The sequence below is a fragment of the Orbicella franksi genome, chromosome 10, assembly GCF_964199315.1.
Source record: "Orbicella franksi chromosome 10, jaOrbFran1.1, whole genome shotgun sequence".
NCBI classification, from domain to species: domain Eukaryota; kingdom Metazoa; phylum Cnidaria; class Anthozoa; order Scleractinia; family Merulinidae; genus Orbicella; species Orbicella franksi.
In genome coordinates this window covers 26,884,213-26,909,453 of record NC_138154.1, presented here as the reverse complement: position 1 = coordinate 26,909,453, position 25,241 = coordinate 26,884,213, and the positions used below count along the sequence as shown (strand labels likewise).

The 25,241-nt window shown below is 37.2% G+C and overlaps 2 protein-coding genes across 3 annotated transcripts in view; one reads left to right on the top strand and one right to left on the bottom strand.

The window, feature by feature from the left end:
* Window positions 1–851: 851 nt before the first annotated feature.
* Window positions 852–21,341, bottom strand: LOC145499347 (aldehyde dehydrogenase family 3 member A2-like). The gene is made up of 15 exons (XM_081478855.1): window positions 21,223–21,341; window positions 17,783–17,929; window positions 17,124–17,181; window positions 16,366–16,539; window positions 15,741–15,826; window positions 14,328–14,494; window positions 12,845–12,926; window positions 12,405–12,500; window positions 11,764–11,816; window positions 10,309–10,435; window positions 9,711–9,781; window positions 3,906–4,021; window positions 3,148–3,277; window positions 2,410–2,545; window positions 852–2,114 (listed from the first exon to the last, which is right to left on the bottom strand). The coding sequence occupies exons 1-15, from the start codon at window positions 21,247–21,249 to the stop codon at window positions 2,082–2,084; spliced, it is 1,503 nt and encodes a 500-aa protein (XP_081334981.1). The 5' UTR covers window positions 21,250–21,341; the 3' UTR covers window positions 852–2,081.
* A 636-nt stretch (window positions 21,342–21,977) lies between these two features.
* The window catches only part of LOC145501882 (uncharacterized), an 18,505-nt gene continuing 15,241 nt past the window's right edge, over window positions 21,978–25,241 (top strand). Inside the window, exons 1-2 of one of the 2 annotated variants that reach the window (XM_081481270.1) lie at window positions 21,978–22,282; window positions 23,042–23,112. In XM_081481270.1, the coding sequence (XP_081337396.1) occupies window positions 22,123–22,282; window positions 23,042–23,112 (231 nt within the window). In that variant the 5' untranslated portion in view covers window positions 21,978–22,122. The remainder of the gene's footprint in view (window positions 22,283–23,041; window positions 23,113–25,241) is intronic. The other variant, XM_081481269.1, reaches the window with a different exon arrangement.

Genomic DNA, 25,241 nt, shown 5'->3' with positions numbered 1-25,241 from the left:
TCTTAACCTGGCTCAAAAACCTTTCTATTTATAGGCACCGTCCTTAATTAGTGCGGAACTCGCAAGAATTGTCGTTCAAAAGTGAAGCTTTCACAAAGGGACAGTTTGGACCATATAACAGATATAACCGTCTCATCGAATTCAACGCTTTAGGGTGCGACTGACAAAGGAAAGGGTTGATCCTGCCGGAGCAGCAAAACGTTGGTCTGAGCATAGTTAATAGGTCAGAGGCTTATGCAAGAATGCGATATAGCATGTAAGATGCAAACGCAGTATGGAACATTACACACCATTCCCCTGTGTGTTGGCGTTTAGTTATAGCTGGAGGGATTGACGGTTTTGCCCGGTTAATGTATTTACAGTGCTTGGACAATAACCGCGCCAGCACATTTGTCCAATGCTTTTACCAAAGTACACGACGGTATGGCTTTCCATCTCGAGTCAAATATGATACTGGTTTTCAGTAGGCTACGAAGTCTGGGCTCGGAACTTTTTTACATGAAGGAAGGCATTCCCGCCCACATAATGTATGGCGACACTCGGGATTTATAATGTACAATACTTTGCTCGGTACGCTAGACGGTGTGGCCATAACAGCGATACCAACAAACCAAGCGCACTGGAAAATATCGAAAGAATAGAAAGGATCGGAAGATCAAGAATGAAAACGCAAGCTCCAAAAACCTAGAAAATGGACAACACAAAAGCTCACAATAGGTCTGATAGTAACGCAGGCTGTAAAGCGATAATGGATACGTTTGACAGGACCCGACAGGCGAGCGTTGCGAGCCGAACCATGCTTTCAATGAGCGAATAAAAATACGAGAAAATACAGGGCTGTGACAACATCGTCAGCCAAACAAAGTACTTTATTGTCATTTCGTTTCATATCAAATTTACAGGACGTAAATTCCAAATGACAGTTAATTTCGATGAGGCCTAACGCTACGAAACAGAAACAAAAACGACAAAAAAAAAAAAAAACTACCATAGTTAAAGTATTATAGTTGAAACGGATTACAGATAAATTTGTCCAGCACTTTCCATTGAGGTATCAAGTCACTGACCTGGTATTGCTAGATAGTTGGCCGAATCTGGGTACGGTAAGTTTACGACCCAGTCAATCCTCCCTTCTTGGTAGGCTTTGGCAGCATATTAGGTTCGTTTGAAATCACCATAGATATTTTGGTTTGACTGTGTCTCGCCAAAATACGCCCACGACTCCACCAAACTCACATGATGTGCCGCCGAAGCGTACCAAAAAAATTCAATTAGGTATGGTGTAAATATATTGTCTTCTTTTCTTTAACATTGCTGTTAAGGGAACGTTAACCGGGTGTTCCTGTGAACACCTTCCTACCTTAGAACAAAAACTTAAACGTAACTGTGCCGTAGATAAGAGCGGCATCCTATAATTGTCTTTTATTCCCATTATCTTTCTAGTAAAAATAAGTACAGCATCAGTAATTTTTTTTGGCTTTTGTTGAAGCATTAACTTGACATGAAAATGTATTCTAATCAAACTTCCAAGGAAGTCTGATATTTTAGGACGACTGTATTTTGGGGTTAGAGTTTGAGCACGAATTTTGTTTTAGGACTTTTTTTGGGTCTAATTTCCACAACAAAAACCTCTGTTATTCTAATTACTAATGAGAGCGGTTTTCAATTTTCAAAGTGTTGAAAGTTTTCAACTTTCAAAATGTTGAGAGCAATCAGGCAATTCCTTTGGTTTTAGTTTGACTACGATTTGAGATTGGCTGAGTGGTTGAATTGGTAAGTAATTGGTTTGGTTTTGGTCTTGGTTTTCGACACTCAATTGAAAATCGCTCAAGTATATAACTTTTACGCTAAGTAATTATAATGTAAACATACAATAATTTGCTGCATTTAACCTACTATAAATGAAAACTAACCATTCTCAAGTTAGCCGTATTGTTATTTAGGATGATAACGGTAACTCGACCACATCAAATGAAAGATCTCACCAACTGCAGAGTATGACAAAAGCGCAGTCAACACTCGCTAACCAAAACACAAAAAATAAAATACATATTGCTTGAAAACGATCACAAATGAGTCATCTACTTCAAGAAATATCTAGGCAGTCCAACAACCTGAAACGACAAACAACAACAACAACAAAAAAGAAATTAAACAAACAAACAAACAAAAAACAAAACACGAACAATTATGAACAGCTAAGGAATTCTCCCAAATCTTCATTAAATATAGTAAAAGGTCCCGTGAGAGAAATATCAATGATTTTGACCCAGATGTCTTGACCAAACGCTTTGGTCACTAACCTTAATATCCTAGAACACGAAAACACTCACATAATTCCTTGGAAAGCTGGACGTTATGCTAATGTCTCAACCGTTACTTAATTACTTACGGCACAGGGTCACAAACCTTATGAATCAATGCCACAGGAATGGAGAGCAGAAGAGGCGGTATGTCGGAAAGTTTATCATACGATTGTTCTTTATCTTCTATCAGCCAACGCAGCCATGCAAAGCGTTTTTCTTCATACGGCGGGTAACGCATGCTGAAAGAAATCTCATTCTGTAAGAACCAACATTATCGTTAGCGTTACTTAATGTGCAAGTTGTCACGAGGTATCGTGTCATGCAAGCTTTCTACTCGACGAGAACATTTGCCGTTTTTAGACCCGACTTGAATAATCCAGCTTCACTAGTGAAACTATTTCCGCATCTATCAGGTATCTATCCATGCATCTAACTTAGGCAAAAGAAAAAAAAGAGATCCCACGGCCACAACGCAAAACCAAAGTCATGAAATCTTTGACTTCAATGGCGCAATCGAATAAAAGTGAAAAAGATAAAAACAACAACAACAACAACAACAAAACAACAATAAGTACAGTCTAGTAACGGATACATTCTAAAATAAAGAACTTCCGTTAGTCAGTCAATCAGGTGACTTCTTAAACCCGACGAAGGCCGAATTTTTTCGATTGAAAACGTCTTACAGCTGTACATGCACTCGTTTGTTAAAAACGTCTTCTTAAACTGCTTACACAAGCCATATTTGATGTTCATATTACTTGTGAGGATTTATAGTGTTTTAACAAATGACAGACAAAGTGGTAGGTAATGTAACTGTGGCATAAATAGCGGAAATATTTACCTGTTAAATGACTCCATGGCTTGCTTTTTGAGGAGACAGGCTTTCTTGTGCGAGAAGGCATCAAACGAATACTTCCCATGATACGAACCCATGCCACTTCCTCCAACACCGCCAAATGGGAGCGTCCCAACTAACGGAAAACAGTTATGAAGAAAACGAATTCAGGGAGTGTTCCAGGTCTTCCAATGATGTAATGAAAATACTTTAAAGAATTTCAAGAATATCCCTCAAACAGCATCTTTACCCCGTATATCTACGGGACCCCATTGGAACCATTACCAGTATGTTTATGTAATACAGTTGTTCGCACAGTCGTGAGTTGTAGCATTGGGCACTCAGAGAAACCATTAACATAATATGTCTGTATGCAGAAATATAGATTTAAAAATATAAGACGAGGTATACAGCCACATCGATAGGGAAGCTACGATAACCGCGGTATTTTGAAAATTTCCGCCCTGGGACTCCATGCTCATTGCGTTAGACTTCTTAGCTTTCGTACAGATTTTACACTACATGAAATTGCCATCTTTACTGTACACCACCTAAGTGTACTTTTTCAGCCACGGAACTGGAAGGAGTTACCTCTGTTGTTGATTGTGTCAAACGTGTGCCAATTCCTGTTACAAAACAGGATGACCCACCCCCATGGGTAGCTGAAAATTGAACGACCCACCCCTTACCAGGGGCTCAAAAACTGATGACCCACCCCCTCTCTGTTCCAGCCCATGCTGCAAGCTAGAAAATGGCTCACTTACCAGCGGCATGTACCACTGTATCATTAGCCAGAAATCCGCCGGAAGATGTGCTCTCCATCATACGCTGGACCTTGGACTTGTCATTGGAGAAGATGTACAGCGCTAGTGGCTTGTCCCTGCGTGAACAAAACATGTAAAGGTTGTAAAGGTAAAGTCTGCATACGAGCCCAGTGGCCCATCAGGCCGGAGCTTATCCCGGTTTCTGTAGCATGAAGCGACTATGAGTATTTCTACTCCCCCCTGGATGGGGTGCTAGTCCATCACAGGGTTTCCTCCACTATCAAGTTCGCCGGTACCCATTTATATATCCAGGTGGTGAGAGGCACTGTTTAACAGAGTAAAGTGTCTTGCCCAAGAACACAACACAATGTCCCTGGCCAGGACTCGAACCCGGACCGTTCGATTTGGACACGAACGAACATTTGCTGGGGCACTCGCTCGTAACTACAGCCACTTCCCATCACCAATGAGACTGATGAACTCTTCTCGTTCATTGAAATGAACTTTGCATAGGAGAGGGGAGGAATTGGAGGGGAAGGGGAAAGAGAAAACAGGAAGTTTACAATTCCAGGTAAACAAACTGTCTCAACAACTTACTACTCAGATTAATTATCATATTAATTATCATTTCACTATATGTTGTTCGTACGTCTTTACACTTTGTTGTTAATTATAACATGCTGCTCGTACGTCATTTCAATTTGTTGTTAATTACTACATGCTGTTCGTACGTCATCTCAATTTGTTGTTAATTCTCACATGCTGCCCGTACGTCATTTCAATTTGTTGTTGATCATCACATGCTGTTCGTACTCATTTCAATTTGTTGTTAATTCTCACATGCTGCTCGTACGTCATTTCAATTTGTTGTTGATCATCACATGCTGTTTGTACGTCATTTCAATTTGTTGTTAATTATCACTTGGTGTTCGTGCGTCATTTCAATTTGCTGTTAATTATCATATGCTGTGCGTACGTCATTTCAATTTGTTGTTAATTATCACCTGCTGTTTGTACGTCATCTCAATTTGTTGTTAATTAACATATGCTGTTCGTAGGTCATTTCAATTTGCTGTTAAGTATCACATGCTGTTTGTACGTTATTTCACTTTGTTGTTAATTATCACATGGTGTTCGTACGTCATTTCAATTTGTTGTTAATTATCACATGCTGTTCGTACATCATTTCAATTTAATGTTAATTATCACATGCTGTTTGTACGTCATTTCAATTTTTTGTTCATTATCACATGCTGTTTGTACGTTATTTCAATTTGTTGTTAATTATCACATGCTGTTTGTACATTTCAATTTGTTGTTAATTATCACATGCTGTTTGTATGTCATTTCAATTTGCTGTTAATTATCAAAAGTTGTTGGTACGTCATTTCAATTTGTTGTTAATTATCCATGCTGTTCGTACGTCATTTCAGTTTGTTGTTAATTATCACATGCTCTTCGTACGTCATTTCAATTTGTTGTTAATTATCACATGCTGTTCGCACGTCATTTCAATTTGTTGTTAATTCTAACATGCTGTTCGTACGTCATTTCAATTTGTTGCTAATTATCACATGCTGTTTGTACGTCATTTCAATTTGTTAATTATCACATGCTGTTCGTGCGTCATTTCAATTTGCTGTTAATTATCACATGCTGTTCGTACGTCATTTCAATTTGTTGTTAATTCTAACATGCTGCTCGTACGTCATTTCAATTTGTTGTTAATTATCACATGCTGTTCGTACGTCATTTCAATTTGTTGTTAATTCTAACATGCTGCTCGTACGTCATTTCAATTTGTTGTTAATTATCACATGCTGTTCGTACGTCATTTCAATTTGTCATTAATTATCACATGCCGTTCGTACGCCATTTCAATTTGTTAATTATCACATGCTGTTCTTACGTCATTTCACTTTGTTGTTAATTACTACATGCTGTTCGTGAGTCATTTCACCTTAATGTTAAGAATAAGATGCTATTTGTACGTCATTCAGTTTTATCATTAATTAAATTATATCATGCTGTTTGATTTTTATACTACAATGTTGCTAATAAGCCAATTTCGATCTATTAAAATTCAGCCTAAAACAATAGACCTCAGTATACCAGGCGCTGGGGAATCACTACAAAGTTTGTGGGGTTTATTCCCCGGAGGTCTATTGTGTTAGGTTGAATTTTAATATATCGAAATTGGTCTATTATCTCATGCTCTTCGGTTATTCTACATTGTACTTAAATATCAGATGCTGGTTGTGCGTCATTCCATATTATCATCATCATCATCATCATCATCATCATCATTATTACTATTATTATTATTATTATTATTATTATTATTATTATTATTATTATTATTATTATTATTATTATTATTATTACTATTGAGCCTGTCCTGCAAGACACCTCGGGTGAACAGCTGGGAAGAGGTTCTAATCGAGCTCCAGATGCGAGATTAGATATTCATGCGCGCGGGTTCTGGGAGAACCAACGATCAGCATTCTTTGACGTTAGGGTTTGTCACCCTAATGCTGATTCGTATAGGGACCTAGAGCTCCAACAGATATACCGCAATCATGAGAACGAGAAGAAGCGCCTTTACGCGAGGAGGGTTTTGGATATCGAACAAGGAACTTTTACACCCCTTATTTTCACGTCAACAGGCGGCATGGGAAACGAGTGCTTGCAATACCATTCCAGACTGGCGCAGCTGATCTCCATCAAGAAAGGAGAACATTATGCTAAAACAATCTCCTGGATAAGAGCAAGGACATCCTTCGCTTTACTAAGATCCGCACTAATCTGCCTAAGAGGTTCAAGAGCTAGAAGGAAAGCCTTTTGTGACTTTAAGAACATTGATATTGACGTTGAAACCCAGGAGGGAGCCATTATGTAAACACTGTTGAAATAGGTTTCAATAGTTTATTTCTTTCATTTACTTTTACCTCGTAATATACCGATGTTGACGTTGAAACCCAGGAGGGAGCCATTATGTAAACACTGTTGAAATAGGTCTTAATAGTTTATTCCTTTTACTTACTTTTCCCTTGTATATACCAATTTGTATGGAATATGTTAATTAATGTTATGATGATGATAATAGTATTAGTATTAGTTGTAGTAACCATGATATCATGATTGGATACGGAATCAGGTTTTACAGGTTTAACATTAACAGACATCAAATTATGTAAATATTATAGCATTTTGTAAAGCTTAGCTCTAGTTTTTGTCACAATAAACACTCCTCTGATAAAAAAAAAAATTATTATTACTATTACTATTACCATTATTATTATTATTATTATTATTAGTATTATTAATTATCTTATGCATCTGGCTCGTTAATTTACATTGTTGCTATTTATCTCATACTGTTCGCGCGTTATGTAATATTCTTTCAAATTATCTGCTCCGTGTTTTACGTTATCTCATGACACGCGTGTGTTATTTTTACACGTTGCTGTTAATTACGTAACGATTCTTGTGTGTCATTCACTTTGTTACTAATTATATGATCTTGTCCGTGCGTTACTTGATGTTGCTAACAATATCCTGTTGAGGTTTTTGCTAATATTTTTATAATCCTTTGAACAGGTTGTTGCTAACTACTACCTGCGTCATTTCTTTTTCTAATTGCTGTTCAAAACAGGTATAAACGTAGACTTTTCACAATTTTTGTTCACTTAAATTCTGCTGAAAGAAACTTGCAATTTCTTTCGCGTAACTACCTTTGAAATTACCGAACCGAAACGAAACGAACGAAACATTATCCCAAGTAGACTTAAAGATGCCACGTTTTTTGAACAAAGTATTCAATCGAGAAGAACGTCATGATCGAAGAGACGAGCCTGTTTTCCCTTACCCAAAAAAGTCCACGTTCACGGAAATACTCCGTGGATTTGGACGAAAGTCAGCTTTCTTCAACACCAGCCAAGGTTGTGTGGAGGAAATAACACAGATTGCTGATACTTATGGGCAAAAAAAGATGACTTCATGGAAGAAAGCACAATCAAGTGCACAGTCATTCGAACCGAGGCTCCAGATTCAACCCAAAAAGAAGTTATGTTTAGAGGAGCTAAAGAAGACATCTCCGCCTGGATTCCAAGAGTTCGAGGCCGCTTTTGCATCGCAAGAATTGGACGAGGAAATTGCTTTATTGTTGTGGGAGGATATTTTCAAACCCTTGAGCAGTCATTTTGAGTCCTTACAAGATGACTCACCAAACTGGGAACTCAGCAGAAAAAAGCAGCTTTGACCGCAAAACAAGAAACTCACAACAACTGAACATTCCTTTATGTATAACCGCTGCTGGTCAGAGGACATTTCAATACAAGATAGTAAACTTATGGAATTCATTAGATAAAGATTTATAACTGTGCACAGGTTTAGTAAACTTAAAGAAAAATCTTTAAGCAAAGGTGATTGGCGAGTTTTTGAAACAAGAATACTGTTACAATTTTTAATTCACTGTATTTTTATTCTATTTGTATTGTTCACTGAAAACTTTACGCAAAAGATGATTGGCGAGTTTTTGAAACAAGAATGCTGTTACAATTTTTAATGCACTGTATTTTTATTGTATCTGTATTATTTACTGAAAAACCCATTTTTGGGAGTGTGCAATAAAGTTTCATTCATTCGTTCATTTTACTGTCATGTAAGTGTAAACAGACTCCAGGGCTGGTCTACTGTTCGCGTCAACACCGAGACTATGGAATACTTTTTCTGTAAACAGGGCTGTCACTATTTTTTTAAATAGGCGGGGAAATGTCAAGCGTAGCGGATAGTAGCTGGTCTCCTCTCAATGTAAGGCCCCATCCACACTACACTAGAGCAATTTGAAAACGATGTTTTCACTTTAAACACATCAAATGTTTTCCGTCCGCTCGACGCCGGAGAAATTTGAAAACTCAACAACACAACAATTGTGTTTGAGGAAAACTCAGAGAGGGATATCATTTGATTATCGTTACTTCACCGTTTTCGAAAAGCTCCGTTTTCAAAATATTTTCCATCCATACGAAAATGCAAAGCCGGCGTTTTCAAATTCCTCCGGTTTGAAGAGCGTTTGCGAAAACGGCTCTGTTTTTGTGACGGATTAGTGTGGACGGTAGGCCTAACCGTAGAAATAAAACTGCGTTTTCAAATTTTTCCGGCGTAGTTGTGGATGCGACCTAAGAGATATCTATATGACTCTGACATATTTGCGACACGATACAATAGGTTTTACCCAAATTATGATGTAAAGCCATAATGATAATAAGAATTGAAAATATTTATACAGGGTTACCAATTTAGCACATGCGAATGAATAAAATTAATCGATATTAAAAATAATAATAGTAATATTTTACTACTAATAATAAAAATAAAATGAATAAAAGTACATACGATGTACGATGGTTTCTAAACTACTACGAAATCACGCCGAGACGTATGGATTTAGCTATGGAGGAGTACTAACTAAAGGTAATTTTACTTTCACTTAGAGTCTGGGCATCCACTGGAAATTTGTGAAAATCTAGACAAATTCATACAACATGTTTATGCAATTCTAGGAGACTAAGAGACACAATTTGATGCCACTTTGAGCCGCGTTGTACCTGAATGTCGTAAACACAACACAAAAAGGCCCACTCTGGGACCCAAATGTAAAGTTATTTTGAGCGATTTAACCAAAATTGGCCGGGAAATCGCGGCAACTCGCATTTTGGTTTGAGAGAAAAAGAATGTACAGAAGTGCGATAAAAAACTATGTTTGGATCTGTATAAAAGCGACAGTGTTACGCAAGAGTTTACCTGTCATTGATGAAGTCTATGGCGTCATCCAAGGATTCGACATCAACTATTGGTAACAATGGACCAAAAACCTGCCAACAAGTTACATAAAACAATGCACAAATGAGTGCTAGTAAAACACAAAATGATTGTTAACAGTCCAACATTCTAGCTGCACTGTTTACGGCAGTAACAGCGCTTAACAATTCAAATAGACATTTCCGCAAAACGACGGTAAACAGATAGTAATTTCTCATTCAGATAGGTGATTGGTTCCAGTGTCGCCCTATATTGGCCCATTATGGCATCATGGTCTTGCTTTTATACCGGCAGGGAAAGAAAATTCTTAAAAACCGATGGTAACATAAAAAGAGAAAACTCTCTAAAGGTAATACTGAGTGGCGGTCCAGTGCGTCTGTGTGTTACAGTGCCCCCTCTCCCGCGCCCCCTTCTCCCCCTCCCTCCAACCTCCTAAATTGTGAAAGGACACTGGGTCATGGTCCCGAGCACATGAACACTAGGTGCTCGTTTAAAGCGGACATTTAACATCAGGTCACACTGTCATGACGCAGTCCCTAAAGTCCCCCTTGCGGAGCCTTCCAATACACATCTAATGTACCTCATTTTCCATGAGCGGGTCTGTAGGTTTGACTCCTGTTAGCACGGTTGGGGCAATATACTTTTCACTGTCATCTGTCTCGCCTCCAACAACGCACTTCCCACTGCTCATCAAGGTCTTTAAACGACTGTAAATATTACATGTATTAACTAGGTTAGAGGACTCAATAGTTAACTCGATGACAAGAAAGTTATTTCCAAAACGAGCCTTCCACGAACTCGTCAGGCTTTCTGCAATTGACCAACAGGTAAATCCAAGAGATTTCAAAAAGATTAAACTACATTTAAATAATGTGTATGCTGCGGAATGGTAGAGCGCCAATACTCAGGTGATCAATTTATTAACAAGTTAAGGATTCAACAGCAACAACAACAACACCAACAACAACAAAGAAATAACCTTGGCAAATTTGTAAAAGATCATGTGTGTTCTTCAAAGCGAAAGAAACTCTGCTTTCTAATACTCTGCCTTCTAATACTCGTCTCGATAGCATCTTCACACAGTACATGTAGTACGCTGCCAATTCAAAAATCTCACCTTTTCAACACTATGGAAAAGTGAAAAGTGGTAAAAGCGGAAAACAGAAAGCAAAGAGACACCAGTAAAGAAGCAAACGGGAAATGGAAAAATAGTAAATGGAGCTGCAGAAAGCGGAGGTGCGTGTGAAATATTCTCTAACACGAAGACTATGCAATGTAGGCAGGATTTAAGTTGACAGACTATAATCTAATTATAGCTATTTTATGTCACTATTAACTCATCATCTTCTACCCTTCTATCCACGGCTTCTAACAATGTTAAGGCTAATTTAAATATGATCGCTACGATGGCGCCGACAAGAACAAAACAAAACAGCGATCGCTTCGATCACGTGGAAACAACTCTATAGCGATATTTGACTTTATTATATAAACACCAGTGAAATACCAGGATTTTTCCTTTTACTAACCAATCATATCTTCATCGCGCGCAGTAAAAATACTATTTTTATCTTTCACACTGTGAAGATATCATTCCTTTTTGATGACATTTTTCTTTTGTCCCTTTAACTACACTTAAATTTTTGATGTATGATCGAAACATCTTTGGATCTTCTTCGCTCACTCGTGAGATATCGAGTTGAACACTCGCAGATAAAATTCGTATCCACGCGCGGGCATGTAATATCCTCTATATCTCAAAGTTCGTAGGTATCGTTGCGTTCACGTGGAAGCCACTCTCCAGCGACTGTAACAATCGTCACGATGATAAACATACCAAAATGCAGAGCGTCGTTGTTTGATCCAGGTCCTTTCGGGCAATTTTCTTTCATTCTGCACTGAGTTTTGTGGTTTGTTTTGGTGTCATTTGGAAACTCTTCGCAATGATACAAAAACATTTTTCTGACTGCGCTCAACGATTGCAGTCATCGTAGCGATCATATCAAAACCAGCTTTTAAAGGCATCAAAACTTACTTGAAGTGCTTAATATTTATGATTCTAGCATAGTCTGGCGATTCCTTGGGGTCCTAGAAAAGGAAAACAAAACAACAGGCGATGAGTGACAGTTCTAAGCATTCTACTGAATCAGTGCTCAAGCTACACTCCGCTGTCATTGCAGTCAAGCAAGGACAACTTCATTATCAAGAGGAAGCTCCTTTATAGAGCTAAGTAGTAGAATCAACTCGCTGGTAAATGCCACCAACATAATCATCTTGCAGTGCACATTTGAAAGTGTTGCGCACCTTACTGTAGCCACCTACAGTGGGAAAGTTTTTCAATAGTTTTTGACAACTTTCTGATATCTTTTCGACAACTTCTGAAGGCTTCTGTTTCAAGTGGCCATTATCAAACTGCGATAGCTTGCCGCCAGTTGAGACATTTGAAATTCCCACAAGAGTCAAAGGTAAATTTGACATTTTAACATCTCCGCCCTCGTTAGTTCTCATGTTCTGATTGACTGATTCAAATAAAAGTCCACCAAAACAGTTGTCAGAAAGATGTCAAAATTTAATCCAAAACTTTCTCAAGTGGTAGCCTGCGAACAGGCTACCGGCTCCCGGCTCCCGGCTCCCGGCGAGGACGGAAAAAATTTTCGGCGAGCGTATCAGTCTTACCTCTCCATAAAAATCAAATATAGCTTCCTTGAAACGTCTGATCAACTCGTCCTGGATATCTGGGTGACATAACACGTAGTCTGGGGCAACACACGTCTAAAATTTGAGAAACATTACATTGCAAGTGAATATATATGAAAGATCATATACATGTACATGAACGGCAGAGAAAGATGTAAAGAAATGAGTGATCATGGCGGAACATATTGTACATAACTTAAGCAGCCGTGAAATTAAAGCCTGGAAAAAAATTCAGGCTCGAACAGAACTCGAACACACGACCTCAGCAATACCAGGCAGTGTTTTACCAACTGAGACCGCTCACTGCGTATATTGGAAGTTGCGCTCCAAGTAATAATCATTATATTTACAAACATGACCTACATGTAGTCTACACGTATATCAGAGAGCATTCCCATGTTCACAGGATCACACCTTACCTGTCCAGCATTCGCAAACTTTCCCCAAGCGATTCTTTTGGCAACCATCTCCAGGTCAGAGTCTTTGTCAATGTAACATGGACTAAAAACAATGTGATTAGAAAAGCAATCATTATGGAAACTGGGTTAGTTAAAAACAGGCTTGCAACTAACAATAACAATAACAATAACATTTATTATTTGTATTGCGCCTTTTCTATGACCAGTTTCAAGCATCGAGCTCAGAATACAAAAAAAAAAAAACAAAAAAAAAAAATAAAAAACGGGCAAAACTTTCAGGCAAGCACTCACCACAAGCCAACGAACATGGGAATTTTGTAACCAACGGCATTCAAATTATTAGTATCTTGAATTAAGAAGTACACAATACATGCGGGGAATGGAATGAGTGTAAGGCCCCCTTTGGATGCACTGCAGACCTATGATGTTTGCAAAATTAGTAGCCAGGAGTATTGACAGAGGCTGACCAGTATATCTTACGTGATTCCACAGAATTTTCTCAGAATGCTCGTACTAACATTTTACTTTCTAGTTGTGCATTGCAGTTATCTCATGAACATACATGTAGGCTGAGCCAACAGTAAAGCCCAGTCCCCTTGATCCTCACTAGTGACGCAAGCATAAGCATAAAAGAAGCTTATTTGCTAGTGAGGAAGGCAATGACATGAGCATGCACATAAGAATATCAAAACCTTGCATTCTTCTCATGCTTCATCATGTACATGTATATCCCTATGTTGTTGTTGTGTCCAGTGACGACATGTTGGCATAAGCATTTATAAGCATAAGCCTAAGTGAAACACTTCAGCCAATCAGCGAGAACTAACGCTTACATGTATGTCAACATGTCCTCACTGAACATAAGCATTATGTCGTGGCCGTCCTCACCAGCACATAAGCTTCTCATGTTTATGTTTATGCTTATGCTTTTGTTGCAAGTGAGGACTGGGTTTTACGATGCAAGCATAAGCATAAAAAGCTTAGTGCCGACAGCTGTGACATAAGCATTTAAGCGCACTTCTTATGCTTATGCTTACACATGTTCAGTGAGGACATGGTTGCATAAGCATAAAGTGCTCAATGATTGGCTGAAAGTCTTACGTTTGTGCTCGTGCTTATGCCAACATGTCCTCACTGGACACATAAGCATAAGCATAAGAGAAATGATATTGATATTCTTATGCTTATGCTCACATCACGGTTGTCCTCACTAGCGGATATTAAGCTTCTTTTATGCTGATGCTAATATGTTTATGCTGGCATTGCTAATGAGGACCCGGCTTAAAAAAACTCTTTACTAACTCGAACCAAAATTGATTTCCCCCAGATTGCTTTTGCTGCGATAGAAACTGGCTATTTATTTCCACCTCGATCCCAATAACTCAAACTCTTCATACTGTAGATCAAACCTTCCTTGATTTGCTTTAAAATTTGAGTTATGGGAAATCAACCAAAGATGATTTTAGAGAAAGCTAATGACTACCTTTTACCACCGAGTTCAAGAGTAACTCTTGTCAGGTTCTTTGCTGCTGCTTCCATGACCAGCTTACCCACAGCACTTCCACCGGTGTAAAATATTTTGTCAAATTTGCATTTCTTTAGCAAATACTGTGTTTCCTCCACTCCTCCATTGATCACAGTGAAGCAATCCTACAGAATGAATAGTTAGCATTAATTTTTTTTTATTTATTTACAGCTCAAATGATATACAGCTGTAATGTCACATGGAGATGTACATGCATACAAGTACATGTACTAAGAGTTAAACAATAATTATAATCTATTTTTCCTTGGCCAGTCTGTCATCATTACATGTATGTAGGTCCTGTTCACAACATGTACATGTAAAATTTATACAACAGAAAGAAAAAATTTTTTTTTAGTTATTTAGTTCCTTTTACTGTCACAAACAAGACATTGCTCATTCATTTTCACCTAAAAATCTGAGTTCCACTAATTAACAACAAAAGTAACAACAGGACTGAAATGAACAAGGATGACAGTACTTGAGAGAGTAACGGAAAACCTCTGTAACTCTGCACATAAAATTATAACAACAGGTATTACTGTATCCAACTTTATATTTTGCCAATCACAAGCCATGTCTTCTTCCAGTATCCAGCGATATTAAGTCACCGAACTGGTAGCACTTGTCCAAATTTGGGCATGCTAAATTTATACCTTTTTGGGAGGCTATCATCTATGGCAATGTTCATAAGTTGCTCATTTGGTCACACCAATAGTATTTTGGCTTGAAACTTGGTTAACCAATATTAGGTATAAAAATCAAACCCAGATACTGTTGGTGAAAACTAACTTGAACACAGCAGAAATTTCCTCCTAAATAACAATTTTTTTAAAAAATTAATTTTATTCTCAACTTCTCTGTCGACATACATGTTACATGTATGTAGTAAAATTATGAACAAACATGTGCACGTATGTAGTATTTGTCATCAGATTCAGTTTTATCCTTGGTACAATTTTGGTGTTGTACTTTATTTGTTCTGGTGTATGGTAAAGAAATAAAAAGAAACATACCAATTTGTACCCAGAGTGCACCACAACATTTGCATACATGTACATCATTCCACTTACAGTAGTTAATGTAGCAAATTCATTGTGAAAAACATACATACCGGTACATTCCTTTATTTACCCTCCAATTTTAGAGTAGCTTTCATGCAGCTACGGTACGTAATATCTCCGAGCATTTAACCATCAGATGAGAGATGGACCACCACACTGGGAGCTACATGTATGTCTCCTTCTCTTTTCGATCAGTGTGTGGGTTCTTTCACGTTCCACAGAATTAATTATGAAGAGTTGTGAGACAGGCCTACGGTTTATCTTCCGTTCATCTACGTTTATTGTATCATACAATCATGTACATTACCTGGTCGAGATATTTAGGGATGAGCTCTGATAGTAGTTCCGCTGTTGAACATGCAACCTCAGATGGTTTAATAACTGCACAGTTTCCTTTTGTAAAACAATCAAACAAAGAAGCCTTGGTACAAGTGTATAGTCAAAATACTCTATGTAACAACAATACCCCCCAAAATTTTTTGTCACCATAAATTCTTACCAGTGCTTTTGCATGACCAGCCTGAAATAATTCAATTCTAAATGGAGCGTTAACATGCATGACCACCAAAGAAATTTATCAAGAATGTTTTTTTAACATGCACAGAATTCCCACAGAATACAGGTAACACAGTAGCAGGTTAGTGTTCTCCTTTATTAAAAACAATAAATTAAATATTTTAAAACAATAGGTGCATGTATTTCAGTTAACATTCTTTTGTATTAATATTTACAATAATTTGTATGAAAACACATCATCTAAGATTAAATTAACATCAGTCTCAACAAACTTGATAAAATATTAATAGCAAGAACAATGTAATTGAAAAATTGATCAATCGATAACTGTAGCAATAAATTTATTATTCATTCAAATAATAGGCTGGAGAAAAAAAAAAAAATAATAATAAAAAAAAAAACAGTAGAGAGCTTACCAGCAGCAATTGCCCCAATGAGGGGCATTATAGTTAGCTGTACCGGGTAATTCCATGCTCCAATAATTAAAGCCACACCCAATGGCTCACTCATTGTGAAGCAGTTATCCATTTTATTGACCATAGGAACTTCTGGTATCTCAGGCTTTGTCCATTCAGACAAATTATTCAGTGCTAAAACAATCAAACCAAATGCAAGTGATAACTAGTTTACCAGTTATTTCATATATATATACATATACTTGTAGGGCTGTTTGATACAATTTAGTAGGTAAAAAAAGCTTCTATAAACAATAAGTTATCTAAAAAGTAAAATGATATATTAATTTATACCTCTTACTAACCCAGTTTGAGGGCTGTAAGTTGCAAGTTACGGACCAAGTTTTTCCCCATTTTATGGCCGAAGCGCAAAGCGTGCAGGCCATAAATCGAAGGGAAAGTGCAATTTTGCATGTATGCAACACTCGACCAATATTTCTCCAATACAGAGCCCGCACTAATTATATGTATATTAACATAAAATTATGCTGTCTATAATTATTATAAAATTTTTCTAGTGCTCATAAAATATAGTTTTGATACTTGTTGACAAGGACAATTATGGTAAAACCTACATGACAATTTAATTTAAACAAATGCATGTCAGTATTGTCATTCAAAATTTCTTGCATGTCCATTAAAAAAAAATAACATATTGTAATTAGACTTATTTATTAATTTTGAGAGATATGAATTTTTCAGAAGATTTAAATTCTTACCATATGCAATATCATTTTTGACGATCAGAACCTCTGCAAGAATAGCTTCTACTTTTGGCTGAGAACAAATTAAAAGGAAAGTAAATGCAAAATAATGAATAAGATGAATAAGATAAAGGGTTTACATATCACGTATATAAGTAAAAGCGAGAAGTGTTCATTTGAATGAGGAGATCATAGAGCACATTTTGGATGCTCACTTTTCAAATTCTTACGAAAAGCCTGCCTTGAAGGATCTTGAGGGCTTTACAAGGATCATTGGTTATTTATTTTAATAATTTTTTATTAATTTATAAACCCCAAGATCTTCAAGATTCTAGCAGGATCCTGTCATTTGTTATTATTTGAAAGATTCACCAAAAATCCTCAACAATGTTAACAAAGTCATGTACAGGTGTAGTAACCAAAGACGCAGCTTAAACCTTGGAATGGGTAAATAGGGGAGCTCCAGGGGGCAGGAAGAGAGATCAAGCTATAGGGAACAAGGCTGTTGATAAACATGTTTTTATAATATTCATGATTGCACAATGTAGAAGGAGACAAGTTCATTAATATGTCAGTTTTATTTTTCAGTCATAGTGATATCAAGGATTTCATAGACAGAAATATCTGAAAGGAATTGAAATTTCGTCTAAAACAAGCTCAAAAACTTATCAAACCTTATGCAAGTCTTTCCCAACAGCTTGCAAAACTTCATCCTCATTCTCATCGAAAAGTTTTAAAAGATTCCTGAGCTGCTCTTTTCTGAATTCTACATCTCTTGTCCTTCCACTTCTAAATGTATCTCTCACTTTTTTGACTGCCAACTAAACAACAGATTGCAATGCAGTTAGTGAGAGCACAGTTATTTTATTGTTATAGTTAACTGATTAACAATTATAATTATTATGAGGTTAAATACACTTATTTAACTTAGTTAATGACGAGGAGTCTGTTGCTCAGTAGTTGGCGTGGTGTTGGAGTGACATTGGCATGGCATTGGCATGACGTTGGTGTGACGTTGGCGTCTAAAAGTATTTTAAGTGGCATGCCGTGGCATTTTTTGTTGCTAGGGTTTGCGTTACTGTTGTAGGCCTGGTGTGGAGCAGTTTCCTATTGCAATTTATGCATGTGCCTTAACATGTGGTCGTAGTTTTACTGTGCTTAGTGTTCGGGGCATCTTGATCAGTTTTGGAGTTTTTTAGTGTTTACTCCCACCCTCCTCTCCCTTTATTATTATTACCTCATTTGTTATAATTATTTTATAGTATTTTTATTATTATTTTGATATTTATTTATTTATTTATTATTATTATTATTATTATTATTATTATTGTTGTTGTTGTTTCTTATTGTTATTATTTTTATTATTTTCACTGAGTGCCTCGCTCTGTGTGACAGTGCTTGGTGTGGGGGGCTGGGGGCTGGGATATGGCGGGCAGGGTTCATGGCTGAGTAGTGGGTAGGGCAGGCTTTTAGGGTGCTCTTACTGCCTGGGTTTGGGGTTGGCAGCTCCAGCCCCCAGCTTCCTAGACACACAACCTCCATGTGTGACTCAGGCATTAAAGACTACCGGTACAATGTAAAATGTATATGAGCTTGAGTTTTCTATGAGCTCATATTCAAGAAGACAACTTAGCCTTATTGTCTGAGTAGACAATCTAAACAGGTACAGCACAAAACCTACAATTTTCTGTATTTTGTGTAAACCTACATTGCAAAATTAAAGTAATTTTCAGTTTCAAAAGCATTGCGTGCAATCTTCTCTGTCAGCGAATAGAAAATACTGAGAGAATCAACCAGATTTGTGGTCCATTTCTAATAGAACACAGCTGAGTGGTTACTAAGTAATAACAAAAAAATTAATTCAGCTATGAAAATCATCTTTAAAAATTATTGACTTAAAGCAAGACCAGTTTCATTTCCATGTATAAAGATTACATACATTTTTTGTTTTTGTTTGATCTATTTTTGTTTTTATAAGAGAAGCACTCTCTAGCTAGCACAACTGCCCAAAGTACATGTAAATGTTATGTACATGTATATATGTACTGTAGTTGGAATTCACATGTATGTTAAAAAACCTATAATCATAAGGCGGCTTTCATATACATGTAATGTAATTCCGTGTGAGAGGATTTACATGTAAGTATTTTGTGATTTGAAGTAACTTATACAGTAAGACTTCAGTTGCAAGTGAAGTATGAGATCCAGTGATCGACCTGATCACAAAATCCACCAGCACGTGAGCTAACTAGACATGACAGTCACTATCTTTGCATGTCCAGTGATTGCGACTGTTTTATTGCACTAACACTTTTTGAATGCACAAGCAAGTAAAAATTAATGATAAACACAAACAACACTTCAGAGTCATGACACCATTTTCAAGTTCAAAAAGATAAGAAACAACATCTTTTTTTCCCCCACAAACAATTATTATAAACCCTTACAAGTACACATGCTCAAGCTGTCAAAGCCTGGTCTTCATTTAATTTTAAACACATTTCTTTTAGTATCATTCAAGAGCTTGGCTTAATGGAGAGAGTAGTGAATATTTACATTGCAAGACAGAAACTTGTCTAGACATGTATACTTTTACAAAATCATTGCATCATTCACAGCCCATGTGCTGACCTTGAAAAATACAACAATGAATCATTCAGGAAATTCTCTCAGACCATGTGCTACGTGTATGTCAGCAGATTAGATCTTGCTTATTTTGAATTTTTATTTAGTTGCGAGCTGCAGTCATCAATTAAAAAAAGATTATTTTTCTCCAAATACAGCTTCAATTTCTCTTTATAAGATGCAGCTTATCTACATGCAATTCAACAGAAATACACCTGGAGAATATAGGTTAGCAGATGCTAACATAATAGACCATAATATAAGCCAAAGACAAAACATATTTTGATTACATGTACTCCTTTGGGTTTTAAAATTACAATAGCCATCATAAATAACACAGAGGCGTAATTTCACAAACAAAAGCTTTCAAAGAAGGCAATTGACCTTTTGAAAGTGATATTACTGAATAAAACTGTAATACAAACTACATGATAAGTATCATATGAACTCTTGGTCTTCGGCCATCGTAGCTTGATTAAGAATATAAAACAAACAGCGAAACATCAAGTTCATAAAATGCATGTTTTTAAAATGTTTATCACTGCTGCTTGTTTTACATGATGAGTGTTTCAATGTGAAATGAAAGCATTTCAACTTTTTGTCAACAAAGAGTTACATGTAATCTTTCACTGAATGATTTTAAGCTGCTTCGAGGTTCTAAGTTAACTTTGGTCTAAAAGAAGTCTTACTCTTAGAAGCGTAATGAGTTGGAGTGGTTTATTAATAGTAAATGACCAATCATGAAAGAAAAGCCCTGCTTGATATAAGGGAGGAGTATCACATGTAGTCATTCAAGGTCACCATAGATCACATGACATTATGCAATAATATTCAATATGGCAATTTACATGTTTACTAAATATAAAACCGGCTAAATTCTACAAGACCCGGCAACTTATTTGCATGTTACTGCTTCATATTGTTCTTAAAGAGTTCTGGTTAACCTAACAATGAGATCTAAGATCGTGCTTGATTAATCGCCCTCTGCACTAAGGGCTCGAAACAATCGACAAACAGCAAAACGCGTATATAACTGCAAGACACTGAAAATTAACAACAACTGCGAGCCAACTGACTAGATTAAAGAAGTTACGTAATTTACAAGTAAGTTTAAGTTTAACTTCTACACTCGCTGCTGGACCAAAAAGTCCGGGTACGATAGCTCAAATTCAGTTTGCTCCTTGCTTACAATAAGTCTTATTTCTTGTAATGTGGTCATTCTCGATCAAAATGTTTCGAAAACAGTGAAAGTTTAATTTTACATACTGCAATGTTTGTAAGAAGGAAGAGCAAGACCGAAGTGAAGTGCAGTTGCACATAGAAAAAGGTTTTCAAGCACGTTTACACAATGCTCAAAAAAACAAAAAAACGGCTAATGCCAAAATGTTTACGACGTGTTTTTATACGGTTCAAGGTTCAAGAGCACCATCGGTGCATTAAGCACGCAATTATGATTTGCTAACAGTAAAACCGCATGTTTTAAGCCTACCGTGATCAATTCTTCATTTCCAGGCATTTCTGTTATTTCAAACGATGCTATCAAAATCCTCACTGCTCGATCCTCACCGCTTCGAACGTCAGTCAATTCTGTTCGATCTTCTTCCTGTACTGTGGTCATGTACTGTGAAATATAGTGTCCTTTGATCTATTTGTGGGGCCTAGACCCGACCTTTGGGCTCATCACGCAATCTTTGAGGGAGGAAATGTTGCGTGACAAGCGTGCACAAGCGGGAAGGGAATTACTGAACTCTAGCTTGACTGGACTTTGAAAAACAGCAGGGACTATTTTTTATTATTATTATTATTTTTATTAAATTACTCAAGGAAGTTAACAATAAATTTTAAAATAGTTCTAGTTTTACCCTCTTGTTCATCAGTCTCTGAGACCACGTACCGCAGCAGAGGAAGCTGCTCTCAAAACCATGATGAACTGAAGTGTTTAAATAACTTGTGGATAAGTTCTTCTACCATTGTTTTTAATAGAGATTACTATGAATGTAACACTAGCTTTAGGACAATGTACGTGAGAGTGTCTCGAAACGGAATTTGAAGGGTCACTGGACTTTGACTAACTTTGCTGGAACGAATGGGACAATTTCGATAAGTCATTGATGGCGATTGTTAGGTCACTTGATAATTTCAAAAAGGCAATCCGTGAAGCTACGGAAGCATTGAGTATTTTTTTCCTTCTTTGAACGCCTTTCTTGTGTTTCCCACAGTTGCTAGGCAAAGTCCGCCGTCAAGTCCGCATGGATTATCCATCTGTGCCCGCGATACACCGAACACGCGTTTGTGACATGCTCGTCATACTCAAAATGGCGGAAATGGCTGTTCGGTGAATTGTGGATACATTTTTGTTTTTATCAACGCCAGTCTCGTGAAATAAGGCATGGATAATCCAAGAATAGGGTCTTTAAATTCTCTTGCAGATTATGGACTTGGTGAAAGTGACATTGAAGATTCTGATGAGGAAGTAGAAAGCAAAGACAATCAAGTCAAACCGATAGTTGTGCCGAGACCTTATGTTGCTCAAGCCAGAGTGACTTCAAGTAAGCTTAGTGTAATGTGTGTGGTAAAGGATTTGTTTCTGTAAGCCTATGGAGACGGCTTTCAAGAAAGATCTAGACCAGTGCGTGCATACGTGTACTTTTACAATACAGTGTGAAAGACAAACATGTACAGTCTACATGTCAGAAGGCTTTAAGCTAAACATTTCGAAAGTTGAAAAATCATTTGATTTGAAAATACTCCTACTTTGATGAATCGTGCCCGTTTGTGTTTTTGGACAAAGATGTAAAATTCCTTCAAACAATCATTTGCTTGACTTATTTTACTCAACATTTATCATTTCCTTTTACCTGACGAGGATGAGACAGTGCAGAAATGATTTATAATGGTAATAGGACTGAGTGGAGTCCAGTTCGATCTGTAATCATACGAGTGATTAACAAAATCAGACAACCACGAAGCGGGAGTCCGATTTGTTAATCACGAGTATGATTACTGACTGAATTGGATGATGCGAAGCGCTGTTACCAATAGATCAAAACTATGACAAAATTCGAGGAACGAACAAACCATCGATTTAGTGCTGAACGATTAAACGTCGTTATGAATGCTGAAAAACACAGCGGTTTACTCAACAAAGTGCACTGAAACAGCACGCGCAAAATGACAGGTACTGTCCAATTACAAGTATGATGCATATACTGTCCAATGCTCAAATTGGGCTGCTGATGGCCAATCACATTCAAGAATTTTTTTATAGTTTTGATTAATAATAAAACAGTATTTATTGTGTAATAAAGGTGCTCGTCTGGTGTCATATGATGATGTGGCAGAAGAGGAAGAAGACGCCGGAGAAGGTGCTAAAAATCAGGTATTCTGGGTGTAATACAGTCGCACCCCTATTAAGCAGCCCCATATTAAACAGCCACCCCTATTAGGCAGCAAGTAATCAAAGTCCCGATGAGGGTTTTTCTATTATTTTTACCTCTATTGAGCAGCTTCTCTCCATTCTCCTGAGGGTGGCTCTTTAATAGAGGTTGAACTGTAATTCATTTGATAATTGGCTCTTGGCTGAGCAGGAGGTCTGTATGGGAGAATCTCAGGGCTTGACTTAAGTAAAAAACCTTGGGGCCAGCTGGCTCCTAAGTTTTTAGATTTGGTCGCTGGCACAAATTTTTTGGTCTTGAAAAATTTGTCAAGGGCCCAAAATTTTTACTTGAAAATTTCTGCAGTAAGAACAATATTTCATCAATAAAGATGATACAAATTACACCATGTTTTTATTAGGGAAATAGTTCCTTATATATTTAGGCCTCAATACTTATGCTCAGCTTAAGTATTCAATCGTTTTTGGAAGCCTTTAGTCTCTTCCTTGTATTTTCTGTACAAACAAAACCAAACCAAACGCTACATCTCAACATAAGTCGTAGCAAACAAAAAAACAATTTCAACGCTGAAATATTCCTTCCTTATTCAAATTGGTTTGATCATCTTTCTTTTTTTTTTTTGGCCATTTAAGCAGTTTATTTCAAGTTGAAGTCTTTGAAGCAATTCAACCCATCTTGACGAGTCATGCTGGGCGGAAAATTCCATAGCGTGTCGACATACTTAATACAGCAATTGAATTCAATCACAAGCGGGAATTAGTACAAATGTTGAAAGTCAAAAGCGGGCTATTTTTGTTAAAGCTTGAGATGCATTGAATGACTGGAAGAGAAGTTAAATTTACATCAAATGACCAAAATACTAACCGCTTTTTGGAAAAGTTAAAAATAGTTTAACATGTTTCAGCGAGACGAGGAGAAATCCAATATCTACAAAAAAAAAAACACCAAATGCTAATGTGTGTGTCTGAGGGTTGCGTTTCGGCCATCTACAATCTACAGTACCGCTCAAAAGTAAGTTACCACCTCTCGTCTCGTTTCTCGCGAGACGAGACTCTCGTCTCGCGAGAACCATTCAAGCGTATATTTTGGAATGAATTACAAGCAATTAGCTTGCGAGAAAACGATTAAATTCTCGCGACGCGGTGAAGTTTACCCCGCGAGAGCATCTGGTTTTGCAGGCTCTTGTTTCACACGCCACTTCAAGGGAGCCAACTTTAACTTACAAGCGAAAAACTTAAATGAAAGTGATGAAAAACGAACGGCAAAGACGTTCGCCGAAACTCGAGTTCGGCGGTCGCTTTAATTATTTCATTGCAGCGTGTTGACTTTGCGTAAATATGAACGACAGCTTTTAAGTGGAAACTTGCTTCGTAAGACCCAATACTATCATCGCAAATGAAGAAACTGAATGGAAACATTGCTTTTTATTCTCAAATCAAGACGTTGGTGAAAGTGCTTGAGCAATCGATGAGTAAAGTGTCAATAGTTTACGGATTATTTTTAGTCCGTAACGCAGTGAATTTGCATAAGTGTACATGTCCTTTGAACTCGCTTTTGAATCGTAAAACCGTTGTTTTCATCCATAAAATTGAATGTAATCAGTCATAAAAATCGAAATATTAACCACCGGAAAGAGAACTTCGGTAAATCTGTACATGTTTCGTCTGACAGCGAGAAAGGAAGTGAATTTTTGATTACATAACAAATCGAAAACGTGACTGACTTTATGCACGCGCCCTTTGCTAAAATAACAATCGCACGTGGTAGAAGTGTTCAAAGAATTGGAACGTGAAATGGAACGCAGAAGACGTCAGTTTGAATACTGAAAGTTATGTTGATCCTAATTTCCTTGTTAAACGCGCTCACCAAGAGAGACAAAGTCTGTTGAGCGATTGATGGAAAGATTGCGATCCTTTGGTCAAATTAGTTGTGTTGATGTTGAACTCGCCTACATGTACATCGATCGATAAAAGGCTTTCGGAGAACCCTACAAACAAAGAGAAACGTTTAAAAAAATGAAATGGCTTTATAGGAGTTTTTAATAGCAAATGCTGCGAGATAAGCTGTGTCACAGAACTCGCTTAACTGCAAAGTTAGCAACGCGCGTCGATCA

Excerpts from the sequence above, each read along its gene's own strand:
- LOC145499347 (XM_081478855.1), bottom strand. The coding sequence starts at position 21,249 with ATGCCTGGAAATGAAGAATTGATCACG. Across the intron at positions 16,540-17,123 it reads CAAAAATGATATTGCATATG|CACTGAATAATTTGTCTGAA; the intron begins GTAAGAATTTAA and ends TGATTGTTTTAG. Across the intron at positions 10,436-11,763 it reads ATAAATATTAAGCACTTCAA|TCGTTTAAAGACCTTGATGA; the intron begins GTAAGTTTTGAT and ends TAATATTTACAG.